The following is a 27,045-nucleotide window of genomic DNA, read 5'->3' as shown; positions in this document are numbered from 1 at the left end:
CCTGGATCCTTTCTGTGAACTTCCTGGATCCTTTCTGTGAACTTCCTGGATCCTTTCTGTGAACTTCCTGGATCCTTTCTGTGAACTCCTTTCTGTGAGATCACTGTCTCGTAAGTGATGTATCAGGAGAACCCAAGCAGGGTGCCTCTGATTCCTTACTGGGACACGGCTGAAACTAGATTGTGGCTGAAAACGTGTTTCTCTTATTCCTTCATTTACTCTCTGTTCCAGATCCACTTACAGTAGTGAGTGCATAAATGTTTATACATTTTCATACTGGACCCCCCTCCCGTGGGAATCGAACCCACAACCCTGGCATTGCAGCACCATGCTCTACCAGCTGAGCCACACTGGACACCTTATGAGGAGTTAGTTTTGTGTTTTCAGACGCTCGTGATGAGGTATGGCTGTCTAATCTCTATTCTCTCCCTCCTGTCTCTCCTCCCTCCCCTCTCTCTCTCTCTCTTCTCTCTCCTCCCTCCTCTCTCTCCTCCCTCCTCTCTCTCTCCTCTCTCCTCTCCCTCCTCCCTCCTCTGCCTCCTCCCTCTTCTCTCTCTCCTCCCTCCCCTCTCTCTCCTCCCTCCCTCCCCTCTCTCTCCTCCCTCCCCTCTCTCTCCTCCCTCCCCTCTCTCTCCTCCCTCCTCTCTCTCTCTCCCCTCCTCTCTCCCCCCTCCTCTCTCTCCCCGCCCCTCCTGTCTCTCCTCCCTCCCCTCTCCCCCTCCTCTCTCCTCCCTCCTCTCCCTCGCCCCTCCTCTCTCCCCCCTCCTCCTCTCCCCCCCTCTTCTCTCTCCTCCCTCTTCTCGCTCCTCCCTCCTCCTCCTCTCTCTAGGAGCTGCGTAAGTACAAGGAGAATGAGAAGGACATGGAGGTGTTGATGTCTGCGCTGTCGGCCATGCAGGATAAAACCCAGCACCTGGAGAACAGTCTGTCTGCTGAGACCAGGATCAAACTAGACCTCTTCTCTGCCCTGGGGGACGCCAAGAGACAGCTGGAGATCGCACAAGGTACAGTTCCCTTCCCTGACCCACTACCGCGGTACGACAGCGACCGACTTCTAGCTCAGTCGTTGTGTTCATAGAATCTAGGATCAAACTCTGACGGCTGGGGATTCCTCAAGTTCAGTAACATTTTACCTCAGGGTTTCACCTACCATCACATAAACAGGATGCTCCTCAAGGTTCAGTAACATTTTACCTCAGGGTTTCACCTACCATCACATAAACAGGATGCTCCTCAAGGTTCAGTAACATTTTACCTCACGGTTTCACCTACCATCACATAAACAGGATGATCCTCAAGGTTCAGTAACCTTTTACCTCAGGGTTTCACCTACCATCACATAAACAGGATGCTCCTCAAGGTTCAGTAACATTTTACCTCAGGGTTTCACCTACCATCACATAAACAGGATGCTCCTCAAGGTTCAGTAACATTTTACCTCACGGTTTCACCTACCATCACATAAACAGGATGATCCTCAAGGTTCAGTAACCTTTTACCTCAGGGTTTCACCTACCATCACATAAACAGGATGCTAAACGACCCAGAGATGTAAATTAGCAACATGAAGAAAAGTAAGAAGACACATTTCCTACTGTCATCTAACCCTCCTCTCTTTCTCTCCTTCCCCCAGGTCAGATCCACCAGAGAGACCAGGAGATAGCAGAGTTGAAGCGGAAGATAGCGGAAGTGATGGCGGTGATGCCCAGTATCTCCTACAGCAACGACAGCAGCAGCCTGAGCCCGGTTACACCACACTACTCCTCCAAGTTCATGGACAATAGTCCCTCTTCCCTGGATCCCAACGCTTCTGTCTACCAGCCACTCAAAAAGTGACAATGACACACACATTAATACACACTAACGCACACACACACACACACACACTCACACACACACACACACACACACACACACACACACACACACACACACACACACACTTACAAGAATACAGATTTACAAAAAACGTCTTACATAGTCACATCCACTCATACATACAAAAGACACAAACTCTTTGGAAGCGATTTGGAAATGATCTCGGCGCTGTCTAAGACGATCTTCTCCAAAGTGTTTTGGTTTGTGTTTTGGTTGTGTTTTGGGAACCTGTTGCGGTCGGAGTCTCAGCCCCGTCGTTCTGATGTTCTCTGTTTGTTCCCATGGTGATGCCTTTGTGGGTTTTTTTTTTTTTTGGAACAGCTGGAGAGGTAAAACTACACGAGGGAAGATGTTTATGTTTTGTGATTGAGCCACTCTGATTTGGTAAGAGAGACGTAAAGGGACACTGGATTGACTGTATCCTGAATGGCGCCCTATTCCCTACAGCCCATGAGGAATGTTCTGAGGCGAGAGAGAGACCGATGAGGACTGACTGGTTAGTTGGTATAAATGTCTAGGAAGACCCATCGTCTTGTTCTCTGTCTGTCAGTGCTTCATGTTCTCTCTGTCTGTCAGTGCTTCATGTTCTCTCTCTCTCTCTCTCTGTCTGTCAGTGCTTCATGTTCTCTCTCTGTGCTTCATGTTCTCTCTGTCAGTCAGTTATTCATGTTCTCTCTCTCTGTCTGTCAGTGCTTCATGTTCTCTCTGTCAGTGCTTCATGTTCTCTCTGTCTGTCAGTGCTTCATGTTCTCTCTCTCTCTGTCTCTGTGCTTCATGTTCACTCTCTTTCTCTGTCTGTCAGTGCTTCATGTTCTCTCTGTCAGTGCTTCATGTTCTCTCTCTCTCTCTCTCTCAGTGCTTCATGTTCACTCTCTTTCTCTGTCTGTCAGTGCTTCATGTTCTCTCTCTCAGTGCTTCATGTTCTCTCTCTCTCTCTCTCTCTCTCTCTCTTTCTCAGTGCTTCATGTTCTCTCTCTCTCTCTCTCTCTCTCTCTCTCTCTGTCTGTCAGTGCTTCATGTTCTCTCTGTCAGTGCTTCATGTTCTCTCTGTCAGTGCTTCATGTTCTCTCTGTCAGTGCTTCATGTTCTCTCTCTCTCTCTCAGTGCTTCATGTTCTCTCTCTCTCTCTCTCTGTGCTTCATGTTCTCTCTCTCTCTCAGTGCTTCATGTTCTCTCTCTCTCTCTTAGTGCTTCATGTTCTCTCTCTCTATCTCTCTCTCTGTGCTTCATGTTCTCTCTCTCTGTGCTTCATGTTCTCTCTCTCTCTCTCTCTCTCTTTCTCAGTGCTTCATGTTCTCTCTCTCTCTCTTTCTCATTGCTTCATGTTCTCTCTCTCTCTCTCTCTCAGTGCTTCATGTTCTCTCTCTCTCTCTCTCTTTCTCAGTGCTTAATGTTCTCTTTCTCAGTGCTTCATGTTCTCTCTCTCTCTTTCTCAGTGCTTCATGTTCTCTCTCTCTCTCTCTCTCTCTCAGTGCTTCATGTTCTCTCTCTCTCTCTCTCTCTCAGTGCTTCATGTTCTCTCTCTCTCTCTCTCTCTCTCTCTCTCTCTCAGTGCTTCATGTTCTCCCTCTCTCTCTCTCTCTCTCTCTCTCTCAGTGCTTCATGTTCTCTCTCTCTCTTCCTCAGTGCTTCATGTTCTCTCTCGCTCTCTCTTTCTCAGTGCTTCATGTTCTCTCTCTCTCTCTTTCTCAGTGCTTCATGTTCTCTCTCTCTCTCTCTCTCTTTCTCAGTGCTTCATGTTCTCTCTCTCTCTCTCTCTGTCTCTCAGTGCTTCGTGTTCTCTCTCTCTCTGTCTCCCTCTCTCTCTCTCTCTCTCTCTCTCTCTCTCTCTCTCTCTCTCAGTGCTTCATGTTATCTCTCTCTCTCTCTCTCTGTCTCCCCCTCTCTCTCTCTCTCTCTCTCTCTCTCTCTCAGTGCTTCATGTTATCTCTCTCTCTCTCTCTCTGTCTCCCCCTCTCTCTCTCTCTCTCTCTCTCTCTCAGTGCTTCATGTTATCTCTCTCTCTCTCTCTCTGTCTCCCCCTCTCTCTCTCTCTCAGTGCTTCATGTTATCTCTCTCTCTCTCTGTCTCCCCCTCTCTCTCTCTCTGTCTGTCAGCGCTTCATGTTATCTCTCTCTCTCTCTCTCTGTCTCCCCCTCTCTCTGTCTCCCCCTCTCTCTCTCTCTGTCTGTCAGCGCTTCATGTTCTCTCTCTCCCCCTCTCTCTCTCTCTGTCTGTCAGCGCTTCATGTTATCTCTCTCTCTCTCTCTCTGTCTCCCCCTCTCTCTGTCTCCCCCTCTCTCTCTCTCTGTCTGTCAGCGCTTCATGTTCTCTCTCTCCCCCTCTCTCTCTCTCTGTCTGTCAGCGCTTCATGTTTTGCTCAGCAGGTTTTGTCCCAGCTTAATGTTAGTCTCTGTATGATGGGGCTATTATACTACTCTACATGTTTTGCTTTTAAATGTGAAGAAGCTGAAACATTTGAAGTGGTATCTTCTGTGAGTTTCATTATGAATTGAAAAGTACATGGTTGATGTTTTGGTATTATTGCCATTACTTAAATATGTGATTTAGTTTTTTTTTTTTAAGCAACACATTTCAGTTTAGTTATGACGATAATAATGGTAATGTACATTTCTCTATACCAGTGGTCTTGGAAAGATCACCAATTTGTACATCAACTCACATTCACCCTTTTACTCCAAACAACATCCGGGATTATCAATTAACTCCAACACTCCGGTCAAGAAATACAGATCTTTCACAATTGGATTGCCAATGGAGATGACCTGGTACTACCTAAAGGTTAAGATATGACCTGGTACTGCCTAAAGGTTAAGAGATGACCTGGTACTGCCTAAAGGTTAAGATATGACCTGCCTAAAGGTTAAGAGATGACCTGGTACTGCCTAAAGGTTAAGAGATGACCTGGTACTGCCTAAAGGTTAAGAGATGACCTGCCTAAAGGTTAAGAGATGACCTGGTACTGCCTAAAGGTTAAGAGATGACCTGCCTAAAGGTTAAGAGATGACCTGGTACTGCCTAAAGGTTAAGAGATGACCTGCCTAAAGGTTAAGAGATGACCTGCCTAAAGGTTAAGATATGACCAGGTACTACCTAAAGGTTAAGAGATGACCTGGTACTACCTAAAGGTTAAGAGATGACCTGCCTAAAGGTTAAGAGATGACCTGGTACTGCCTAAAGGTTAAGAGATGACCTGGTACTACCTAAAGGTTAAGATATGACCTGGTACTACCTAAAGGTTAAGAGATGACCAGGTACTGCCGAAAGGTTAAGAGGTGTCATCTGTTTGCTGCAAATGCACTCAAACCTGTCTATCCTTTTGGACCAAATTGGAATCTGTCGTTAGGCCATATTACTAAAAACCTACTGGATTTAATGATGTCTAGGTAACTGATGTTTACCAGTTGTAAATTTCACTGTGCCTTGCAAATTCTTTTTACATTTTTTTTTATTTAAGTAGTGAGTACAATAGGTTACTTCCCCAATCTAGATATAGGACCTGGGCTGTCTCAATAGTGTAAGCGTGCTTCCTTTCATTGAACCTTTCCTTCGTCATCTCTGATCTGGCAGGTGGAAGCAACATATGGTGAAAGCCTCTCTCACCTATCATGAAGGAAAGGAGGTGAAAGAAGGAAGCCAGTGTAGTGGATTGAGATATCTCCCATGCAGCCCCAGTCTCCTTTATATGAAGCCCATTGCTCTTAGACACCGGTCAGTGTTGTCTTAAAAAGGAAAGGAGATGAGAGAAGGAAGCCAGTGTAGTGGATTGAGATATCTCCCATGCAGCCCCAGTCTCCTTTATATGAAGCCCATTGCTCTTAGACACCGGTCAGTGTTGTCTTAAAAAGGAAAGGAGATGAGAGAAGGAAGCCAGTGTAGTGGATTGAGATACCTCCCATGCAGCCCCAGTCTCCTTTATATGAAGCCCAATGCTCTTAGACACCGGTCAGTGTTGTCTTAAAAAGGAAAGGAGATGAGAGAAGGAAGCCAGTGTAGTGGATTGAGATATCTCCCATGCAGCCCCAGTCTCCTTTATATGAAGCCCAATGCTCTTAGACACCGGTCAGTGTTGTCTTAAAAAGGAAAGGAGATGAGAGAAGGAAGCCAGTGTAGTGGATTGAGATATCTCCACACCGGTCAGTGTTGTCTTAACAAGGAAAGGAGACGATTTGGTATGTGAATGAACCCGGTCTGCCAAACAACAGCCAAACAGCTGTTAAATATGCCGACCTGGTCAGGTCAAGGGGTCAGTAGTAACTCCAGGCTCTTATGTCCACTACTACGGTGGCCCAGAGTGGACATCTATTTGTTTACAACCAAGGTCGGGGGTAAATTCCATTTCAATTCAGGAAGTAAAAATTGGAATTTCAGTCATCGTCAATGCTTTTTTAATGAGGAAACATTTGGAATTGTAATTTGGTTTTAACTTTCTGATTTGAAATGGAATCGACCCCCCCCCCACCCCCCCCCCACCCCCCCACCCTGTTTACAACCATGTACATTATTACATACCGATGAATGTTCTAGTTTGTTCAGTTTAAAGTGCCGCGTTTTGGTGTTTTCTTAAAATGCATCTCTCTCCATTCATCAGGTTGACGTATCTCTAGCTTGCTTTAGGTTCGGATAAAAGCATCAGAGCATAGCTACACGTTGTTGTGTTTATTTATTTTACTTTTTGGGGGGGGAGGGGGTTGGGGGGGGGGGACATTCGGTTCGGATTTTATTTCATTATTTTTCTAGGTTGATCAGAAAGCAAGTACAGTGATGGTTGAATTGACTCTCTGCTTTTGTTATTGATTTGGTTGTAGCCACATTCTCCCTCCTGCTTCATGTGTTTAATTCATGTGTTTAATTCTCTCCTTCTAGCCCGGGTCACAGATCTGTTTGTGTGCAGGGTAGCCTAGTGGTTAGAGCGTTGGACTAGTAACCGGAAGGTTGCAAGTTCAAACCCCCGAGCTGACAAGGTACAAATCTGTCGTTCTGCCCCCTGAACACGGCAGCTAACCCACTGTTCCTAGACCGTCATTGAAAATAAGAATTTGTTCTTAACTGACTTGCCTAGTAAAATAAAAATTCCCTTATGGAGTTGTCATGCAAAACAATTGGCTTGAAAGTACAAACAAAAAAATACATTTTGAGTTGGCAAGAGCACAAACAGATCTGGGACCAGGCTAATCTCTTTCCAACTGGGATGATGATGATGATGATCGTGTGAAGTTTTGTATTGGGAAGTTACACCCTGCCCACTGGGCACACGCTTGTTGAATCGACGTTGTTTCCATGTCTTTTCAATGACATCACGTTGAGCCAACGTGAAATAGACGTTCAGTTGACATCTGTGCAGTTTGACAATATGCCGTGTTTTTTTTTATTTATTTTTGCTGTAGGGGTGAAGTCGCCCCTAGATACTGATTCTGGGTCAGTTTTACGTTTCTCCACTATTGTTAAAATTAGGATTAGGGGAGCGGAATCTGATTCTGGATCAGTTTTACAATTCTCCACTATTGTTAAAATTAGGATTAGGGGAGCGGAATCTGATTCTGGATCAGTTTTACAATTCTCCACTATTGTTAAAATTAGGATTAGGGGAGCGGAATCTGATTCTGGATCAGTTTTACAATTCTCCACTATTGTTAAAATTAGGATTAGGGGAGCGGAATCTGATTCTGGGTCAGTACCTAGACAAAACTTGACCCCCCCCCTGGCGTTTTCTCATGTTTCCTACCTGGAAAGTATTGGTGTGGATCACAGTAACGGACTTGTGACCTGTTGTGAAGATGTTCTATATGTTTTAGTGGGAAAGTGGGTTTTTTGTTGTTCCACCATGTTGTTTTCTCTCTATCTCAAAGTGATGATGATGATGATGATGATGATGTCGGCTGAGTCCAAACTTCTCTCACTTTGGGGCCGGCACCTGGAATAAAAAAGCAAAAAGAGTCTTGCAGGCGATGATGCTGATGATGCAAGATGATCGAGAACAATCTGTGTGTTGTGTCTCTCTCTCTCAGATAAGAATATCTCTCTCTCTCTCAGATAAGAATATATCTCTCTCTCTCTCTCAGATAAGAATATCTCTCTCTCTCTCTCAGATAAGAATATATCTCTCTCTCTCAGATAAGAATATATCTCTCTCTCTCTCTCAGATAAGAATATCTCTCTCTCTCTCTCAGATAAGAATATCTCTCTCTCTCTCAGATAAGAATATATCTCTCTCTCTCAGATAAGAATATATCTCTCTATCTCTCTCTCAGATAAGAATATCTCTCTCTCTCTCTCTCTCAGATAAGAATATCTCTCTCTCAGATAAGAATATCTCTCTCTCTCAGATAAGAATATCTCTCTCAGATAAGAATATATCTCTCTATCTCTCTCTCAGATAAGAATATCTCTCTCTCTCTCAGATAAGAATATCTCTCTCTCTCTCTCAGATAAGAATATCTCTCTCTCTCTCTCAGATAAGAATATATCTCTCTCTCTCTCAGATAAGAATATATCTCTCTATCTCTCTCTCAGATAAGAATATCTCTCTCTCTCTCAGATAAGAATATATCTCTCTCTCTCTCAGATAAGAATATATCTCTCTCTCTCTCAGATAAGAATATATCTCTCTATCTCTCTCTCAGATAAGAATATCTCTCTCTCAGATAAGAATATATCTATCTATCTCTCTCTCAGATAAGAATATCTCTCTCTCTCTCAGATAAGAATATCTCTCTCTCTCTCAGATAAGAATATCTCTCTCTCTCTCAGATAAGAATATCTCTCTCTCTCTCTCAGATAAGAATATCTCTCTCTCTCTCAGATAAGAATATCTCTCTCTCTCTCAGATAAGAATATCTCTCTCTCTCTCAGATAAGAATATCTCTCTCTCTCTCAGATAAGAATATCTCTCTCTCAGATAAGAATATCTCTCTCTCTCTCTCTCTCTCTCTCTCAGATAAGAATATCTCTCTCTCTCAGATAAGAATATCTCTCTCTCTCTCTCTCTCTCAGATAAGAATATCTCTCTCTCTCAGATAAGAATATCTCTCTCTCTCTCAGATAAGAATATCTCTCTCTCTCAGATAAGAATATCTCTCTCTATCTCTCTCTCAGATAAGAATATCTCTCTCTCTCTCTCAGATAAGAATATCTCTCTCTCTCTCTCTCTCTCTCTCTCAGATAAGAATATCTCTCTCTCTCTCTCTCTCTCAGATAAGAATATCTCTCTCTCTCTCTCTCTCTCTCTCTCTCAGATAAGAATATCTCTCTCTCTCTCAGATAAGAATATCTCTCTCTCTCAGATAAGAATATCTCTCTCTCTCTCAGATAAGAATATCTCTCTCTCTCTCTCTCTCTCTCAGATAAGAATATCTCTCTCTCTCTCAGATAAGAATATCTCTCTCTCTCTCTCTCTCTCTCTCAGATAAGAATATCTCTCTCTCTCTCTCTCTCTCTCTCTCTCAGATAAGAATATCTCTCTCTCTCTCTCTCTCTCTCAGATAAGAATATCTCTCTCTCTCTCTCTCTCTCAGATAAGAATATCTCTCTCTCTCTCTCTCTCTCTCTCTCTCAGATAAGAATATCTCTCTCTCTCTCTCTCTCTCTCTCTGATAAGAATATCTCTCTCTCTCTCTCTCTCTCTCTCTCTCTCAGATAAGAATATCTCTCTCTCTCAGATAAGAATATCTCTCTCTCTCTCAGATAAGAATATCTCTCTCTCTCTCAGATAAGAATATCTCTCTCTCTCTCAGATAAGAATATCTCTCTCTCTCTCTCTCTCTCTCTCTCAGATAAGAATATCTCTCTCTCTCTCAGATAAGAATATCTCTCTCTCTCTCTCTCTCTCTCTCTCAGATAAGAATATCTCTCTCTCTCTCTCTCTCTCCCTCAGATAAGAATATCTCTGATGTTGACATCCGTCTAGACATCAGGCTCTTGTTAAGACTACAAATGCACCAGAGCATTAAACAATTGTACCTCCAATGAGTGGAAAACTTGATGAGAAATATAAGAGTTCCTATTTGTCTGTGAACATACCTTTTTACTTCAATACTGATTACGGATTAGAATTGAATGCAGGAGTGTTAAAGTTTATGACCACAAGGAGACGACAGTACGCAATTTTTTGTTGATAACTCATGACTGTTGCGCTTTAAAAAAAAATAATAATAATGTTTTAAAACATTGTGACAAGTAGTCTAGCATTTCGTTATCACTTGTTGATATCACAGTTGCAGATCATCGGTAATAAAGCAAAGGCAGTTTGACACTATTTTGACCTCTTGGGATTCCCTCCTGACGTATGTGACCGTGGGGATCCCCGTTCGGTTGATTAGCGGATATAGCCCCGTCCACCGGGTCCTACTTCAACTCATTCCAAAGACTCGAAGTCAACTACAGTCTTTGGAGCTCTGCGGTCTACAAACACTAAAGTCGGTGATGGATGCCTTACGGTCGGCTGGAAGAGCGATCATCCGAAGTCCAAGCATCGCGAAACGGTCTTGGAATTCCGGCAAACATAAAAGTAAGATTTGTTTTAATTAAGTGAAAACTTCCTCTGATTATCTTATTTATACCGAACAAAGCATTCGACAACAAAAACATTGTTTTAGTGGTGTAAACACAGCGAATTATTAACACTTGCCAATTTCTGTTTTTATGTTTGTGGGTCCAATTTTCATGTTATGCCGAATTTCTAAACGTTTGTTGGCTATTTAATAACTCTTGTTACATCCAGTGCAACACTTTCACATAATCTCATCAATCGTATATCCATTGCATGTTTGTCATTAGTTCACTCACTAGGCTGGCCTACTGTTGTCATGATTGGTGGCACCATTACGCTACCAATTAAGTAAAAAACAAACATGTAGCAACTACGTGTTTTCTTATGACATTAACTCGGTTGCAATATAATACCGCTTTTGTGTGTGGGGGGGGGTCGATAGAACTGGCAGTGTAGGCTGAGGACATAACTATCTAGTAATCCACTATCACCAAATCTTCCCAATTTGAGATCAGAGCCTGAAATGCACCACACCCTTGATAACCATATTCATCTCTCGTGCAATGACTTAATTGCATGTTTGGATAACGGTACTCTATTTCCTGTACGCTGTCTACTTTGTCCCTATATTGGGACACTGTTTTACTGACACTGTTCAGAGTACTATTACAGTAGCCTAATAAGGGTACTTTTGCCTGTACATAAATAGCAGTGGTGTAAAATACTTTTTAAAGTTCTAAAGTATTTTTTTGTGTGTATTCACTATACTATATTTTGACAACTACATTCATAAATAAAATGTACTTTTTACTCCATACATTTTCTCTGACACCAAAAAGTACTCGTTACATGTTGAGTGTTTTTAACAGGACAGAAAAATGGTCTAATTCACTTATCAAGAGAACATTCCTACTGCCTCTGATCTGGTGGACTCACTAAACAGAGAATATCCCTGGTCATCTCCTACTGCCTCTGATCTGGAGGACTCACTAAACAGAGAACATCCCTGGTCATCCCTACTGCCTCTGATCTGGAGGACTCACTAAACACCTGCTTTGTTTGTAAATTAATGTCAGTTGTAGTGTGCGTAATACTTGATACTTAAGTACATTTTACAACCAAATACTTGTTCTTTTTTAAAAACTTTTACTCAAACAATATTTTCCTGTGGGGGCATATGAAAGGTCAGGTGGCCACCCTATTCGTGACAGTGCACTACTATTGACCAGGGTCCCTTAAGGCTCAGGTCAAAAGTAGTGCACTATGTAGAGAATAGGGTAGGATGCAGATTGTGTGCTAAATCTCACTTGATCCTGGGCCAGGTGGGTGATTCGGTGGCGGCCGGGGAAACTAGACCTACTGATCACTATAGACAAGATATCAGCTACAGGGACCAGCCAGTAACATTATCCATGTTATTAACCAGATACTCAAATGGCTGCTCTGACAACCGATATATAAATGGAAGGCAGTCGGGGGGTGGGGGGGGGGGTAAGATCAGGTGGGACTGTTCTAGCCAATGAGAGGGCAGATGCGCGTGTGAACAACGGGCGCAACTCTGATATAAAGTGTTTGTTTGTTTTTTTTCTCTCAATTTTTATATCCGTACACTCGACAACCAAACTTAGATTCTATCAAATAAGACGTAGCAAATATGGTACATGTTTTGTTTAACCACATTCAACACACATTTTACAAAAACCCCTCGCTTGGTGAGCTTCTACATTTATTTTTTATCCGATTTTTGGGCCCAGTTATCGCTCTTACCTCTTCTCTGGTCCGCAGCGTGGCTTGGTTCAGGTTTGGGAACTGCTGGTGCTTCCTCTGTTGTCAACATTCCGCACACTTACGGATATTGTGTTTTTATTAAAGCCTCTTTATTTAAGGGGCCTCCCGAGTGGCACAGCAGTCTAAAGGCACTGCGTCTCAGTGCTCGAGGCGTCACTACAGACCCTGGTTCGATCCAGGGGTGTATCACAACCGACTGTGATCGGAAGTCTCATAGGGAGGCGCACAATTTGGCCTGGCGTCATCCGGGTTAAGGGAGGGTTTGACCGAGGTAGGCCGCCATTGTTTAAAAAAAAAAAATGTTGTTCTTAACTGACTTGCCTCGTTAAATAACTCATGAAATCATGTTCAAGTTAACACAAAATGTAATGTTGATTTAACTGTGATGTAGAGCTACAGGGTAGAGGTAGGTAATGTTGATTTTTTTTTTTAAGCTTCTGGCAGTGAGTGACCTGCTTTCTGGCCTCTAATCTACAGTAGGCTTTCTGACTGTTTAGGGTTTTCTGAATCTGTTTTCCAGGTAGAGGGGGGGGGGAGTCGTCAGTCATTACTACTGACCCATATCGTTCAGCCTGCAGGACTGGCCATGGTCAGGCATGTAGACTGGGGACAATATCTTCCTTTTGGATAGAAGTTGTCCTCCGGCACAGATGCATAATCCATTTACCATCTCCTCCCAGGAAACTGTGTCCAGCACCCCTCACCCTCCCTTTCCTCTTGTCCCAGCACCCCTCACCCTCCCCTTTCCTCTTGTCCCAGCACCCCTCACCCTCTCCTTTCCTCTTGTCCCAGCACCCCTCACCCTCCCCTTTCCTCTTGTCCCAGCACCCCTCACCCTCTCCTTTCCTCTTGTCCCAGCACCCCTCACCCTCCCCTTTCCTCTTGTCCCAGCACCCCTCACCCTCTCCTTTCCTCTTGTCCCAGCACCCCTCACCCTCTCCTTTCCTCTTGTCCCAGCACCCCTCACCCTCTCCTTTCCTCTTGTCCCAGCACCCCTCACCCTCTCCTTTCCTCTTGTCCCAGCACCCCTCACCCTCTCCTTTCCTCTTGTCCCAGCACCCCTCACCCTCTCCTTTCCTCTTGTCCCAGCACCCCTCACCCTCTCCTTTCCTCTTGTCCCAGCACCCCTCACCCTCTCCTTTCCTCTTGTCCCAGCACCCCTCACCCTCTCCTTTCCTCTTGTCCCAGCACCCCTCACCCTCTCCTTTCCTCTTGTCCCAGCACCCCTCACCCTCTCCTTTCCTCTTGTCCCAGCACCCCTCACCCTCTCCTTTCCTCTTGTCCCAGCACCCCTCACCCTCTCCTTTCCTCTTGTCCCAGCACCCCTCACCCTCTCCTTTCCTCTTGTCCCAGCACCCCTCACCCTCTCCTTTCCTCTTGTCCCAGCACCCCTCACCCTCTCCTTTCCTCTTGTCCCAGCACCCCTCACCCTCTCCTTTCCTCTTGTCCCATGTCAAACAGATGGATTTTGCGTTAAAGGGTTTTAGAAACAGGTTGAGGTAAAAGCCACCTAACATACCATTTAGGATTTAGAATACTCATTAGTCACTAATTAGTCATGTTTATTCAGTCATACCTATTTCAGTGAAATCCATTTAGTTCTACCCCCCCCCCCCCCCCCCCCCACACTCCTATAGTACGTGTTGACTTCTGTGAATTTAATGTTTTTCCTCATCGTTTTCCAGTCGTTGACAGGGTTCTGAGAATTCACTATTATTTTTTGTTCAGTCATTTACATCCACCTTGAAAACCCTGGATTCTAATTGGCTGTTGTGTTGATAGAGGGCTCTGGTGTGTGTGTGTTTCCTGTGGCAATGTTTTTGTGACCTTTGATCTACATTGGGACTGAGTGGTCGACCTCCCTGCGTTATCGTGTGTGTCACTGTAGTCTATAGGTTCAACCTACATCCAGAAACCTGACATGAACGTGAACCCTCTCTGCTCTTCTAAGAAGCAGTGTTTTCATTGGATGTTAGCCCTGTCAGAAGTCGGCTCCTAGTAGTCCAATGTCCCTAGATAACAGACTTTATGTAGACCGTAGACCTAAAGTGATGCACTGGATCTATATGGCAGAAACACATATCCTAGCCGCCTTCATTTCTCCCTCCACTGTTCCCCCTAATTTCTCTCTCTCCCTCCTTCCATTCATCGTATCATACTTGAAGACTTGGCAATGATGCAAACTACAAAGAAGCACTCAAGAACAAGTCCATCAGAAATCACTTCAGTTGACCTCTTTCCTTCATAACCATCTCTGCCAAAGTCTTTGATTTTTTTTTTTTTGTTTGTTGAGAGATTGATAAGGGAAAGTCATTAATGGCGATCTTTAGGCGTGCGTCTGTCACCCCACACCCCTACATTCAGCTGATTCCCCTCACTGACCCCTGAACCCTAACCCATCCATCTTGTTATTTGGTCCTCAGGCATGCCTTCTGCCTGGTCTTACTGGAGCCTCTTCACAAAGCTGAGCTGCTTGTTACCACACACACTCACTCTCACTCACTCATGTCTGGGTGAGAGAGAAGGTCTGTGTGTGTGAGACCAGGTGTGTTTGTGCATCTGTGTGTATGGCAGTGTGCACTAGATCTCCAGAGTTCTAGAAGGCTACAGAACCGATAAGGAATGAGAAAATGGACTTCAATAGTTTATATTACTGACTCCCCCCCCCCCCCCCCCCCCCCCCTCCGTTTGGCATTCTGTCTTTCTCCTTCAATTCAACATGGAAGTAGGATGAAGTTACCTACTGCGTGTTAAGGTTTAATTTGCCTGGCTTCCCATCCACACAGCTCTATCCAAATACCACGCCCACTAATGTTTCTTCTCCATGATGAGTGCAGCTAGCGATGGCGCCGTAGGCTAGAAGTTGTCAGGCAAAGGTTTCATAGAGGGTAGCTGGTCCTAGATAACGTACTCCAGGATAAAATGAATGAAAACCTTGATGGAGACTCTGGAACAGAAACATATTTCTCTTATCATTACTTGTCAAAGTTAGTGTACAAGACTATTCCATTTTTTTGTCTCAATATTCTTTCCCTTTTCTCCCCCTCAATATTTTGCTCTCTTTTGCAGGTCAGCTGTAGGTTAGTTCTGAGTAAAAACATGTACTTTTGCCTAAAAGTTTTCTTTCACCATGATCCATATACAGTGTCTTTTTAAATATTTTTAGACAGCTTTTTAATGTTCATATTCAAAGTCCTGTTTTAAAGGAAAATATATTTTAGCTCCACACGACTGACTCAACACTATTTCAGAGACAGATGTAGCAACCTACATCTACCTCCATATTGACCCTGTTCTCAAACATAGTTGAATATAGCATCTGGACTTTGACCCACCTCGCTGCTTGGAAACACGTGAGAACAACCTGGAGGTCATGACCTTGATCTTGATCCCAGTGTATATATCTCTATGGTTCAGACTTTTTATTATAGGTTTGTGATTTTTAATATTAGCTTTTAGATTTTTATTTGAAATTCAGTTTTAGTTTGTCTGTTTTCTGACTTGATTTACTGGTTATTTTGTGAACATTTTTTTTTTTTGTTATATTTGTGTGTGTTTGGGAGAGAAAGTAGCTGTGGGAGTCTGAGACATTTATGTGTCGTAGGCTTATAGTTAGTTTTTTTTGGAATGTCACTTCTTGCCACTGGGGGGCAGTAATGCATAAGAAGATGGGGACCATAGACTTGGATAGACAACATCTCTGTGATGAGGGTTTCTGTGAGAGTGTGGGAAACACCGTTGAGGACCTCTCTATCTTGAAATAGTCCATTTTGTTCTACAAGAGAAATTAATTGACTGATTCCTTCCTGATGACCCTGCTGTCATGACTCCAACCCCGGGTCATTAGGTCATACCAACCGGGTCATTAGATCATACCAACCGGGTCATTAGGTCATACCAACCGGGTCATTAGGTCATACCACCTGGGTCATTAGGTCATGCCAACCGGGTCATCAGGAGGGGTCAGCCAATGAAGTTGGAAGTCCTGCCCAGTTGACTAAATAAATGTAAAAAATGGCAAAAGTCCTCAAGGTCACTGCCCATGCTAACTTATGTTCGTGTTTCTGTTAAACCAAACAAGACTCTGCGTTCCAGAGAGGTGGTCGTTTGGTTTCTAAAGCCCGATGACGGTTGTCCACAGACAGAATATTCTCTCCACGAACGCTTGGGACGCAGGGGCAGAAACCACAGCTTTGGATAAACAGCCATCCTTGCCTGCCAGAACTGGAGCGGTGACTCTGTAAACATGCCCAGCTTTACCTCTTCCAGGTATTTCCACAGCTCACACAGGACACAATGCCCTGCCAGGGGAGACCCTCAGACAGTCTTAGATACGAGGAAGCTATATTTCGGAAGAACTGTGGTCGAGATGCTTGCTCGATTCATCGTGCTGACATCTTGCTTGGGGTCCTGCTGCTCCATGGCTGTACTCTCTGATTTGCTGAAGTACAAAAGACTCTGCTTCCCTCATCAGCTCCATCTATGTTGAGCAAGCTGCTGTAGAGTGAGGATTGAAGCTGCCAGAGGATTCAGTATGCATGCAAAGCGCTCACGCAGTGACTTCAGGAGGACCTGTGCCAACTGTTTTGCAACAGTAGTTGACTGCAAGTGTGACTCGAGGTTGAGACGGCACGGTACCACATCAGACAGTGACCGGCTGTCAGTTTGAAGTCAGTGTGGATTGCGAACGGCTCCAGCAACTTCACAAGCTGCTCTAGCTTGGCCCAGTCGCGCTCCGTGCTCACACCTCAGATTTCTTCCCTGTTAGTTAGTGATAGCTAGTGATAGTTAGTGATAGTTAGTGATAGCTAGTGATAGCTAGTGATAGCTAGTGATTTCTTCCCTGTTAGTTAGTGGCCTAGCTTGTGCTTCATTATCACTAGCTATTTAAAACCCTCCGCATCTACTTTCAGCATTAAACTCCATTTAGATTTTTGGCCAAAGTTTAGAAGATAATAACCATCATTTGTTAGGATTTTTCTTTTCTTCAGTTTACTAAATTGTATTTCTTTTATTTAGTTTCAGTTTTTGTTTTACTATAAAACCTTGCTGTGGTTAACCCTCCTATTCCTTACCATCTTATAACCTTGCTGTGGTTAACCCTCCTATTCCTTACCATCTTATAACCTTGCTGTGGTTAACCCTCCTATTCCTTACAATCTTATAACCTTGCTGTGGTTAACCCTCCTATTCCTTACAATCTTATAACCTTGCTGTGGTTAACCCTCCTATTCCTTACAATCTTATAACCTTGCTGTGGTTAACCCTCCTATTCCTTACAATCTTATAACCTTGCTGTGGTTAACCCTCCTATTCCTTACAATCTTATAACCTTGCTGTGGTTAACCCTCCTATTCCTTACAATCTTATAACCTTGCTGTGGTTAACCCTCCTATTCCTTACAATCTTATAACCTTGCTGTGGTTAACCCTCCTATTCCTTACAATCTTATAACCTTGCTGTGGTTAACCCTCCTATTCCTTACAATCTTATAACCTTGCTGTGGTTAACCCTCCTATTCCTTACAATCTTATAACCTTGCTGTGGTTAACCCTCCTATTCCTTACAATCTTATAACCTTGCTGTGGTTAACCCTCCTATTCCTTACAATCTTATAACCTTGCTGTGGTTAACCCTCCTATTCCTTACAATCTTATAACCTTGCTGTGGTTAACCCTCCTATTCCTTACAATCTTATAACCTGTCTCTCTAGAACTTCCTGAGAACTGGACCGACACGAGGGAGACTGTTGTGGAGGGCATGACCTTTAACCTCCGCCACCTAGGCATGACCCTGGTGGACCAGGCCAAAGGAGAGGACCTATCAGCAGCTGCTGTCAAGAGGATCGTTGCCACGGTGAGCTGTGATGCCACACAAGTAGGAGGGATTGGAATTCCAAAGCACAGGAAGTTACTAAACTCTTGATTTTAGATTATATTTTTGGAGTTGATCTTGATTGCTTTTTCTCTCAAGAACAGCACTTTATTTTTTTTCTTAAGTGCTTCACGATAACTAAATAACGTGGCCTGCTCCTTTAAAAACAAACGATCCATTAGCTGCATGTTTAGCTGTTTAGCTGTTTAGCTGTTTCATTATATTGTTGATAATCTTTTTTCTTAGCGTCCATGCTTACTGATAGATATATGTATTATCTTGCTATTATTGTGATTTATTATTTTAAGATCTTTGTCTAATTATTGTTATCTCATATTGATCCAGGCCAAGGCCATTAGGAATAAATGATTTGTAATGAATCTATATTCTCTGTCTTCAACTCTATCCCCTCCAGGCCAAAGCGGGAGGTAAGAAGCCTCCGAAGGTTTCTCTGAAGGTTTCTCCTCAGGGTATAATGCTCTACGATAGTCTGACCAACCAGCTGCTAGACAACATCTCCATATACAGGTGTGTGTGTGGTGGGGAGAGGGCAATTGTTTAAAAAAAAAAATACATCTCCCTACAGGAGACCAGACCTCCACAGAGCTGGGTGATCTCTCTCTATCCCCCCCTCTCCTCTCTCTCCTCCCTCTCTCTGAGGACACTTGCCATTTTGAACCATAACTGTAAACCGCTGAATTTATTTTGCCCTCTGACATTTTAACCTTTGCCCTTGTGTCCTGCAGGATATCCTACTGCACGGCGGACAAGCTGCACGACAAGGTGTTTGCCTACATTTCCCAGAACACCCTCAACGGAACACTGGAGTGCCACGCCTACCTCTGCTCCAAGAGGAAAGTGGTGAGTGTGAACTGACACCACAACAACCACTATAATCTGAAAGGACTGGATGAGTCTAAGAAATATTCTTATGCCTCTGCTTGGACCTCCTGTAAACTATTATTTTTACTTCTCTACACTTGAGCTGAAAGGAAAGATCCCAGAAATGTTCCATACTGCACAAAAAAAGCTTATTTATCCCCAATGTTGTGCTCAAATTGGTTTTATATACATGTTAGTGAGCATTTCTCCTTTGCCAAGATAATCCATCCACCTGACAGGTGTGGCATATCAAGAAGCTGATTTAAACAGCTTGATCATTACACAGGTGCACCTTGTGCTGGGGGACAATAAAAGGCCTCTAAAATGTGCAGTTTTGTCACGCCACACAATGCCACAGATGTCTCTAGTTTTAAGAGATCGTAAGAGTACTGGAGGACCAGGGTGGCAGTGTTGGGGGTACTGGAGGACCAGGGTGGCAGTGTTGGGGGTACTGGAGGACCAGGGTGACAGTGTTGGGGGTACTGGAGGACCAGGGTGACAGTGTTGGGGGTACTGGAGGACCAGGGTGACAGTGTTGGGGGTACTGGAGGACCAGGGTGACAGTGTTGGGGGTACTGGAGGACCAGGGTGGCAGTGTTGGGGGGGGGGGGGTACTGGAGGACCAGGGTTATGCTGTTGGGGGTACTGGAGGACCAGGGTTGAGGAAATGCTGCTCTAGGGGTTAGGGAAGGGGATAGACACGGAAATGAATCCACTCCTTGGAACAGGATCGAACTTCCTACTATAACTACTGGTTGTGCAGGGTTTTGTTCCAGTCCTGCTCTAACCCAGCTGACTCTACTAATCAGCTGCTCAGCAGCACTTTGAGCACCTGATTCGGGTATATTAAAGCGGGGGCTGGAACAAAAGCCTGCCTTAAAACATGTTTGCTTCCAATATAACCCCTACATCTGACTGGCCTTCTCTCGTTCCCCCGGGGGAAACATTGGGGTTGCGAGGAGTGCAACCTTCTCTTTTTCGACTGCATGTGTTGCTGGGATTCTGAAAAACACTCATACATGCATACATACATTTTACTTAATAAAAGTATATTTTTCAAATGGTCTTGTTCAATAACGTTTGTATTGTTGTCCCATTTTTAAAATAATCTGTACTCTTAATTTCAGTGTCCTTTTGATTGTTAAAGTTGTTTCATTGGGGCTTATAGCATTATAACAACTTTGTGAATGGTCTCTTTCTCTCCTAGGCCCAGGCAGTGACTCTGACTGTAGCACAGGCCTTTAAAGTGGCCTTTGAGTTCTGGCAGGTTGCCAAAGAAGGTAGGTTGCTGTTCAAACCCTGCTACCCTCCAGAAGGGGACGGTCTGTACAGGTGTATCAAAGCTGAGGCTGGAAAAACGGCTTCCATCTCAAGATCATCCGACTGTTAAATAGTCCCCACTAGCCGGCCTCCTGCCCAGTTCCCCCTGCCCTGAACTTTAGTCGTCGTCACTAGCCGGCCTCCTGCCCGGTTCCCCTGCCCTGAACTTTAGTCGTCGTCACTAGCCGGCCTCCTGCCCAGTTCCCCCTGCCCTGAACTTTAGTCGTCGTCACTAGCCGGCCTCCTGCCCGGTTCCCCTGCCCTGAACTTTAGTCGTCGTCACTAGCCGGCCTCCTGCCCAGTTCCCCCTGCCCTGAACTTTAGTCGTCGTCACTAGCCGGCCTCCTGCCCAGTTTCCCCTGCCCTGAACTTTAGTTGTCGTCACTAGCCGGCCTCCTGCCCAGTTTCCCCTGCCCTGAACTTTAGTCGTCGTCACTAGCCGGCCCTCTGCCCAGTTCCCCCTGCCCTGAACTTTAGTCGTCGTCACTAGCCGGCCCCCTGCCCAGTTCCTCTGCCCTGAACTTTAGTCGTCGTCACTAGCCGGCCTCCTGCCCTGAACTTTAGTCGTCGTCACTAGCCGGCCTCCTGCCCAGTTTCCCCTGCCCTGAACTTTAGTTGTCGTCACTAGCCGGCCCTCTGCCCAGTTCCCCCTGCCCTGAACTTTAGTCGTCGTCACTAGCCGGCCCCCTGCCCTGAACTTTAGTCGTCGTCACTAGCCGGCCCCCTGCCCAGTTCCTCTGCCCTGAACTTTAGTCGTCGTCACTAGCCGGCCTCCTGCCCTGAACTTTAGTCGTCGTCACTAGCCGGCCTCCTGCCCTGAACTTTAGTCGTCGTCACTAGCCGGCCCCCTGCCCAGTTCCCCCTGCCCTGAACTTTAGTCGTCGTCACTAGCCGGCCCCCTGCCCTGAACTTTAGTCGTCGTCACTAGCCGGCCCCCTGCCCAGTTCCCCCTGCCCTGAACTTTAGTCGTCGTCACTAGCCGGCTAGCATCCGGTTACTTAGAAGCTGCTATGGACATGGTCATGGAACGCTGGTCACTTTAATAATGTTTACATCCTGTTTTACCCACTTCATATGTGTATATACTGTATACTAGTTAAGTCCAACTATTACTGTAATGTTACATATGCTATATATTCTATCATATACTGGCCATTTATATATTTGTATTTATATATATATATATATATATACACTCCGACATTGCTCGCCTTGAATCTTTTTTATATTGCTGTGTATTGTTAGACATTACTTGTTAAATGTTACTGCACTGTCGGAGCTAGAAACACAAGCATTTCGCTACACTGGCATCTGTTTTAAATATGTGTATGCAGCCAATAGCATTAGATTGTTGCAATACACACACCCTATTACACGCAAACCGAGAGATGGGGACACGTACATTTATTTACACACAAGGTCACAATTTAGCATTTTCTATATAAAATCAAATGTTATTTGTCACATGCTGCGAATAAAACCGGTGTAGACTTCACCCACAACAAGTTTAGTTAAGAGCCCTTAAACAACAGTGCAGAGTTAAAAAGGAAGACATTTGCTAAAAGGAGGAGGAAGAAAAATGGTATCATGACAGCAACGAGGCTATGTACAAGGAGTACTGGTGCAGGGGTACCAGGTTGTTGAAGTAATATGTAGGTTAGGGGGGGGGGGGGTATAAGTGACTAGGGATTCAGGATAGATAATTAACAGAGTAGCAGCTGCAGCATGTGTATTAGAGGTGTGGGTTGAGTCCAGTGAGGTGAGGCGGTGCAACAACAAAATACAAAGGCTGTCAAAGCAAAAAGCCTGGGTAGCTGCTGTTCGGTAGCTGCTGTTCGGTAGCTGCTGTTCGGTAGCTGCTGTTCGGTAGCTGCTGTTCGGTAGCTGCTGTTCGGTAGCTGCTGTTCGGTAGCTGCTGTTCGGTAGCTGCTGTTCGGTAGCTGCTGTTCGGTAGCTGCTGTTCGGTAGCTGCTGTTCGGTAGCCGCTTTGCTGAATTGTTTCTGCTGTCTTTTGGCTGGTGGGGGGGGGGGGGTAGTAGCTGTTCAGTAGCTGTGTGTGTTGATGGTAGTATTTTGTGTCTTGTAGAGAAAGGGAAGAGGGTGAAGTCCGGCTCGGCTGGAGAAGCATCCGGCAGCTCCCAATTAGAAGGATCCAACAGCCTGGCTAGTCTGAAAGAAGGTAAGGTGAAACACATCACACACAGAGCGAGACTGAGGCTGCATTTTCACATGAAGCCCAATTCTGATTTTGTTTTTTTTTCACCAATCCGATCAGCTCTGGAAAAATATCAGAATTGTACTGGTTGTGTAAACGCAGCCCTCAAACACACACGCTCTCCATCTTTATCCAATGCAGACGTTCAGAGTTTTTTTTATTTTTTAATGTTCAACAGATTTATGTTACGATGGAAAGCACTAATTGTCTCTCTGGATAAGAGCATCTGCTAAATGACTACAGTGTAAATCAGAATAACATTTACTTTATGTTATTTAGCAATGAAATGTCTGTCTTGTATTTCCTCCTACTGAGGCCTTGGTTGGATCCCTAGGATTTAAAAAAAAAAATTCTGTAGGCAGTTGGAGTCGAACTGTAAACACTCAACTTTACTGATTTTGATTGGCTGATTTTTGTCTCCATAGATGTTGCCACGGGTAACCTACTGGACCTGGAGGAACGGACTCATGTTGCCGTGGTTCTGGAAACCAATGGCAACGAGGAGTTCCAGGTGGACGACCACACCGCTCCCGAGGACATTGATAACAATAACACTGTCTGGGTACGTCTCAAGTCAACCGTTTCTCTCTTTAAATGGGGGAAAAATATTTTGGATACAGAAACTCACAATCTTTCTCTCTTGCAGGAAATTGAGGAAGACTTGGATGAGGCTTTTTCTAGGTAAGACACTCATCCTAAAAATGTATCTGTTGTCAATAAAGCGAGTCACTTCTTGCTGCTGATTGACCACAGAAATCAATCGGCTCATTGATTTGCTCAGATCAGATTTGCCTGAGAGTGATTGCCGCTTTTGGAGAATGTGACTCCACAGCTCCGACTATAATGGATCATCAGACTTACAAGGTTAGACTAGAGAAATGGTCAGAGGTAGAGATGAAACCGAGAACAGGGTTGGCCTCAATTCAGACTTGAATTCAGACTGCCTCATACATCTCAATTATTGAATTTTAATTGAAGCAGTAAACAGGATATAGAATTGCGTTTAGAATTTGAATTAAAGGACATTTTAATTAAATCCAAATACCTCTTATCTTCAATATTAGGTGTAGTCTGTACAAATGTACCGTATGTATATCAAACATGTCATTGTATAAATGCATAGAAAATGTTGAAACGATAGATTTTTAGGACAAACAAATCCTGTACGCAAATATTACGTTCAATTAATCAGTTATGTTTTTGTTCAATAAAGAAGCCAAACAGATGCAATGTATAATGAACAGGCTTTAGGCTGTGGGACTAGGCTGTGGGACTAGGCTGTGGGACTAGGCTGTGGGACTAGGCTGTGGGACTAGGCTTTAGGCTGTGGGACTAGGCTTTAGGCTGTGGGACTAGGCTGTGGGACTAGGCTTTAGGCTGTGGGACTAGGCTTTAGGCTGTGGGACTAGGCTGTGGGACTAGGCTGTGGGACTAGGCTTTAGGCTGTGGGACTAGGCTTTAGGACTAGGCTGTGGGACTAGGCTTTAGGACTAGGCTGTGTGACTAGGCTTTAGGCTGTGGGACTAGACTTTAGGCTGTGGGACTAGGCTGTGGGACTAGGCTGTGGGACTAGGCTGTGGGACTAGGCTGTGGGACTAGGCTTTAGGCTGTGGGACTAGGCTGTGGGACTAGGCTGTGGGACTAGGCTGTGGGACTAGGCTGTGGGACTAGGCTTTAGGCTGTGGGACTAGGCTTTAGGACTAGGCTGTGGGACTAGGCTTTAGGACTAGGCTGTGTGACTAGACTTTAGGCTGTGGGACTAGGCTGTGGGACTAGGCTGTGGGACTAGGCTGTGGGACTAGGCTGTGGGACTAGGCTGTGGGACTAGGCTGTGGGACTAGGCTGTGGGACTAGGCTGTGGGACTAGGCTGTGGGACTAGGCTGTGGGACTAGGCTGTGGGACTAGGCTGTGGGACTAGGCTTTAGGCTGTGGGACTAGGCTTTAGGCTGTGGGACTAGGCTGTGGGACTAGGCTTTAGGCTGTGGGACTAGGCTGTGGGACTAGGCTTTAGGCTGTGGGACTAGGCTGTGGGACTAGGCTGTGGGACTAGGCTTTAGGCTGTGGGACTAGGCTTTAGGACTAGGCTTTAGGCTGTGGGACTAGGCTGTGGGACTAGGCTTTAGGCTGTGGGACTAGGCTGTGGGACTAGGCTTTAGGCTGTGGGACTAAGTATAGGGGAAGCAGGTCTTATCATTTTAGTTTCTTTATTCAGAATTATCTTAATGTGGGGGGGGGGGTTGAGTCTTAATGTAGCCTAAAAATCAGCCCAACCCTGACAGAAAATGAAGTGTGACAGAATAAGGAAATGACAGCAGTGTGTAGCCCCACCTCCTTTCTGTTTACTGTCTCCAGGTAACACTGCTGTGTGTTTGGTGTAGAGTGGACTCTAACCCCGCCCCCAACCTAACCTAAAACACCATCATTATACAGTCCACTGACCCAACCATAAACACTCCTTGTGCTACAATAACACCCTTCATGTATAAAACAGAGCAAAAAGGCAGTAACTGCTCATTTGGTCAAATTAGTTCATGTCATGTTTGCTACTCTAAATGCTTAATCATGTGACACGTATCCTGTCTCTATTGTGTTTTGGAGAAAATGGTGGTCATGTTAGCAGTAACTGTACTAAAGTTACTGTGAAAACCAATGTAAATTAAATATATTTTTCATGTCCACGCTGTGAGCAGTTACTGTCTATTTGCTTGGTAAGGCAGCATACATGTCTCATGTGTTGTGACTCTGTTGATGTTTAGTAACTTCCTGTTTGTGTCAACTCCTACCAGACCGACTAATATCATCTATACAAATTTTAATTGAGAGTTCAATCAAGTTTTCTTCAGGTATATTTGTGTAGGACCCACTGTTGTACATACTGCATCAGTTAACGTCTGATCATTCAACATCTGCTAGTCCTCTGCAGTGGAGCAGGTCGGGGTTGGAGGGGTTTGAACACCCGACTCCGTTAACAATCCCTGCAGTGCATTACATGATTACAATGCATATCTACCTCTCTTCAATCCTCTCACCCATTCCATCACATTTTCTCCTTTCCGTCTCTCACCCCCCCCCCCCCCCCCCCCCCCCCCCAGACTGGCAGTGTCCCGTACTAACCCCCAGGTCCTGGATGTTGGGGTGACTCCCCAGGATTGGCTTACAGAACCTGACCGGGCCAATGGGAACACATGCAACCAGAACACATCGAACACCACCAATGGAGATGACTTCTTCTTTGTCTTCTGATTGGCTACCGGGGGGCAACCGAGAGGCACAGCCTTTCGGCTTTTTGGCCCAATCCCAAATCAACCCCTAGGCCCTACGCTGGAACTACAGCACACCATATTTGTTTCCTCCTCTCAGGTCTGCATAGGTCTAGGGCTCAATTTGAGATGGGGCCCATAGAGTTGGCTTTGGCCCCATTCCAAACCGATCCCTTGCCTCTGTCCTTATTCCCTAGTTGACTCCCTCCCCCCTTATAGATCTGAAAGGACTGGATAGGTTGACTCCTCCCCCTTATAGATCTGAAAGGACTGGATAGGTTGACTCCTCCCCCTTATAGATCTGAAAGACTGGATAGGTTGACTCCTCCCCCTTATAGATCTGAAAGGACTGCATAGGTTGACTCCTCCCCCTTATAGATCTGAAAGGACTGCATAGGTTGAGAGCTTCTGTCATTGTTTTGTTTTTTTTCCCACCTAGTTTTTATAGATCTACACGGGGCCGCCAGGAGGAACCTATGGGTAGAGGCTAGGGACTAGAACTGGGACCTTTATTTTGTGTTGGATGGGATGGGATGTGTAATTTCAGTCAGTTTAGCTCTAAATCTCAATAGAAATCTGTCACATTACGTTTTAGATTAGTCTTCTACATAAACACACTTGATACTACAAAGCCTCTATACAGACCAAGCAAGACGATCAAGGTTGGTACTCCCTACTTTGCTTAGGGGATGTAGTCTTTGCATACTAGAGTTTAGTTCAGTTGCCATGAAACAGCAGAAAGCACTTTGGAGAAAGAAAAAAAAAAAGGTACTTCCTGAATTTGTTTTCTCCAACTTATTCAAAACTCTTTGTCCTGTTTGTGCCTACTTAATGTGACCCAGGAAAGTGATGTACTATATTGAAATCCTTCCTTCCATGGCCAGTTTCAGCCTGTTCTGTAACCTATCTTGACCCTATTGACCAATGCACCATGTAGTACTGTACTGTATACCAGCATAACTTTTTGAATAAAACTTTTTAATCATGCATATGAAATTTAAAAGGATGTTTGGTATACTTTTTAGGAAAGGATTTTTCTTGTTGCTTAACACCCACTGACGGAGAGGGCGTTGCTGCCTGTGTTGTACAATTCCAGCTACTTATCCAAAATGTTCCAGAAATTGTGGTTGGAGTATTCTGGATTTCCGGCTTATTCCAGGAATCCTTCAATCTGTATTTCTGGAAAAACATGGACATTTTGGGATAGTTTCTGGAATTTTGTAACTCAATGCTTCAAAACAAATTTTATTTGTCACATACACATGGTTAGCAGATGTTAATCCGAGTGTGGCGAAATGCTTGTGCTTCTAGTTCCGACCATGCAGTAATATCTAACAAT

The 27,045-nt window shown here is 44.7% G+C and overlaps 2 protein-coding genes and 1 long non-coding RNA gene across 4 annotated transcripts in view; all 3 read left to right on the top strand.

The window, feature by feature from the left end:
• LOC110489362 (macoilin-1) overlaps positions 1 to 1,949 on the top strand; it is a 12,052-nt gene extending 10,103 nt beyond the window's left edge. Inside the window, exons 10-11 of the mRNA XM_090227456.1 lie at positions 830 to 1,004; positions 1,634 to 1,949. Coding sequence (XP_090083582.1) covers positions 830 to 1,004; positions 1,634 to 1,836 — 378 coding nt within the window. The 3' untranslated portion in view covers positions 1,837 to 1,949. The remainder of the gene's footprint in view (positions 1 to 829; positions 1,005 to 1,633) is intronic.
• The window catches only part of LOC149970189 (uncharacterized), a 363,175-nt gene that overhangs the window by 292,811 nt on the left and 43,319 nt on the right, over positions 1 to 27,045 (top strand). The window lies entirely within an intron of this gene.
• On the top strand, positions 10,163 to 26,709 carry LOC110487855 (low density lipoprotein receptor adapter protein 1-A). Of its 2 annotated transcripts, XR_005041358.2 has the most exons (10): positions 10,164 to 10,384; positions 17,868 to 18,010; positions 18,444 to 18,556; positions 18,775 to 18,889; positions 20,118 to 20,190; positions 22,317 to 22,409; positions 22,871 to 23,007; positions 23,092 to 23,126; positions 25,539 to 25,984; positions 26,024 to 26,709. XR_005041358.2 is itself a non-coding variant. In XM_036971553.2 (9 exons), the coding sequence occupies exons 1-9, from the start codon at positions 10,300 to 10,302 to the stop codon at positions 25,687 to 25,689; spliced, it is 945 nt and encodes a 314-aa protein (XP_036827448.2). In that variant the 5' UTR covers positions 10,163 to 10,299; the 3' UTR covers positions 25,690 to 26,709. The 2 variants fall into 2 exon arrangements, 1 of the variants encoding a protein (XP_036827448.2); XM_036971553.2 differs by having other exon boundaries at positions 10,163 to 10,384; positions 25,539 to 26,709.

Source organism: Oncorhynchus mykiss, chromosome 30, assembly GCF_057628025.1.
Source record: "Oncorhynchus mykiss isolate SJ-2025 chromosome 30, ASM5762802v1, whole genome shotgun sequence".
Lineage (NCBI taxonomy): Eukaryota > Metazoa > Chordata > Actinopteri > Salmoniformes > Salmonidae > Oncorhynchus > Oncorhynchus mykiss.
The sequence above is the reverse complement of the archived record's forward strand: the minus strand, read 5'-3'. Positions and strand labels throughout refer to the sequence as shown.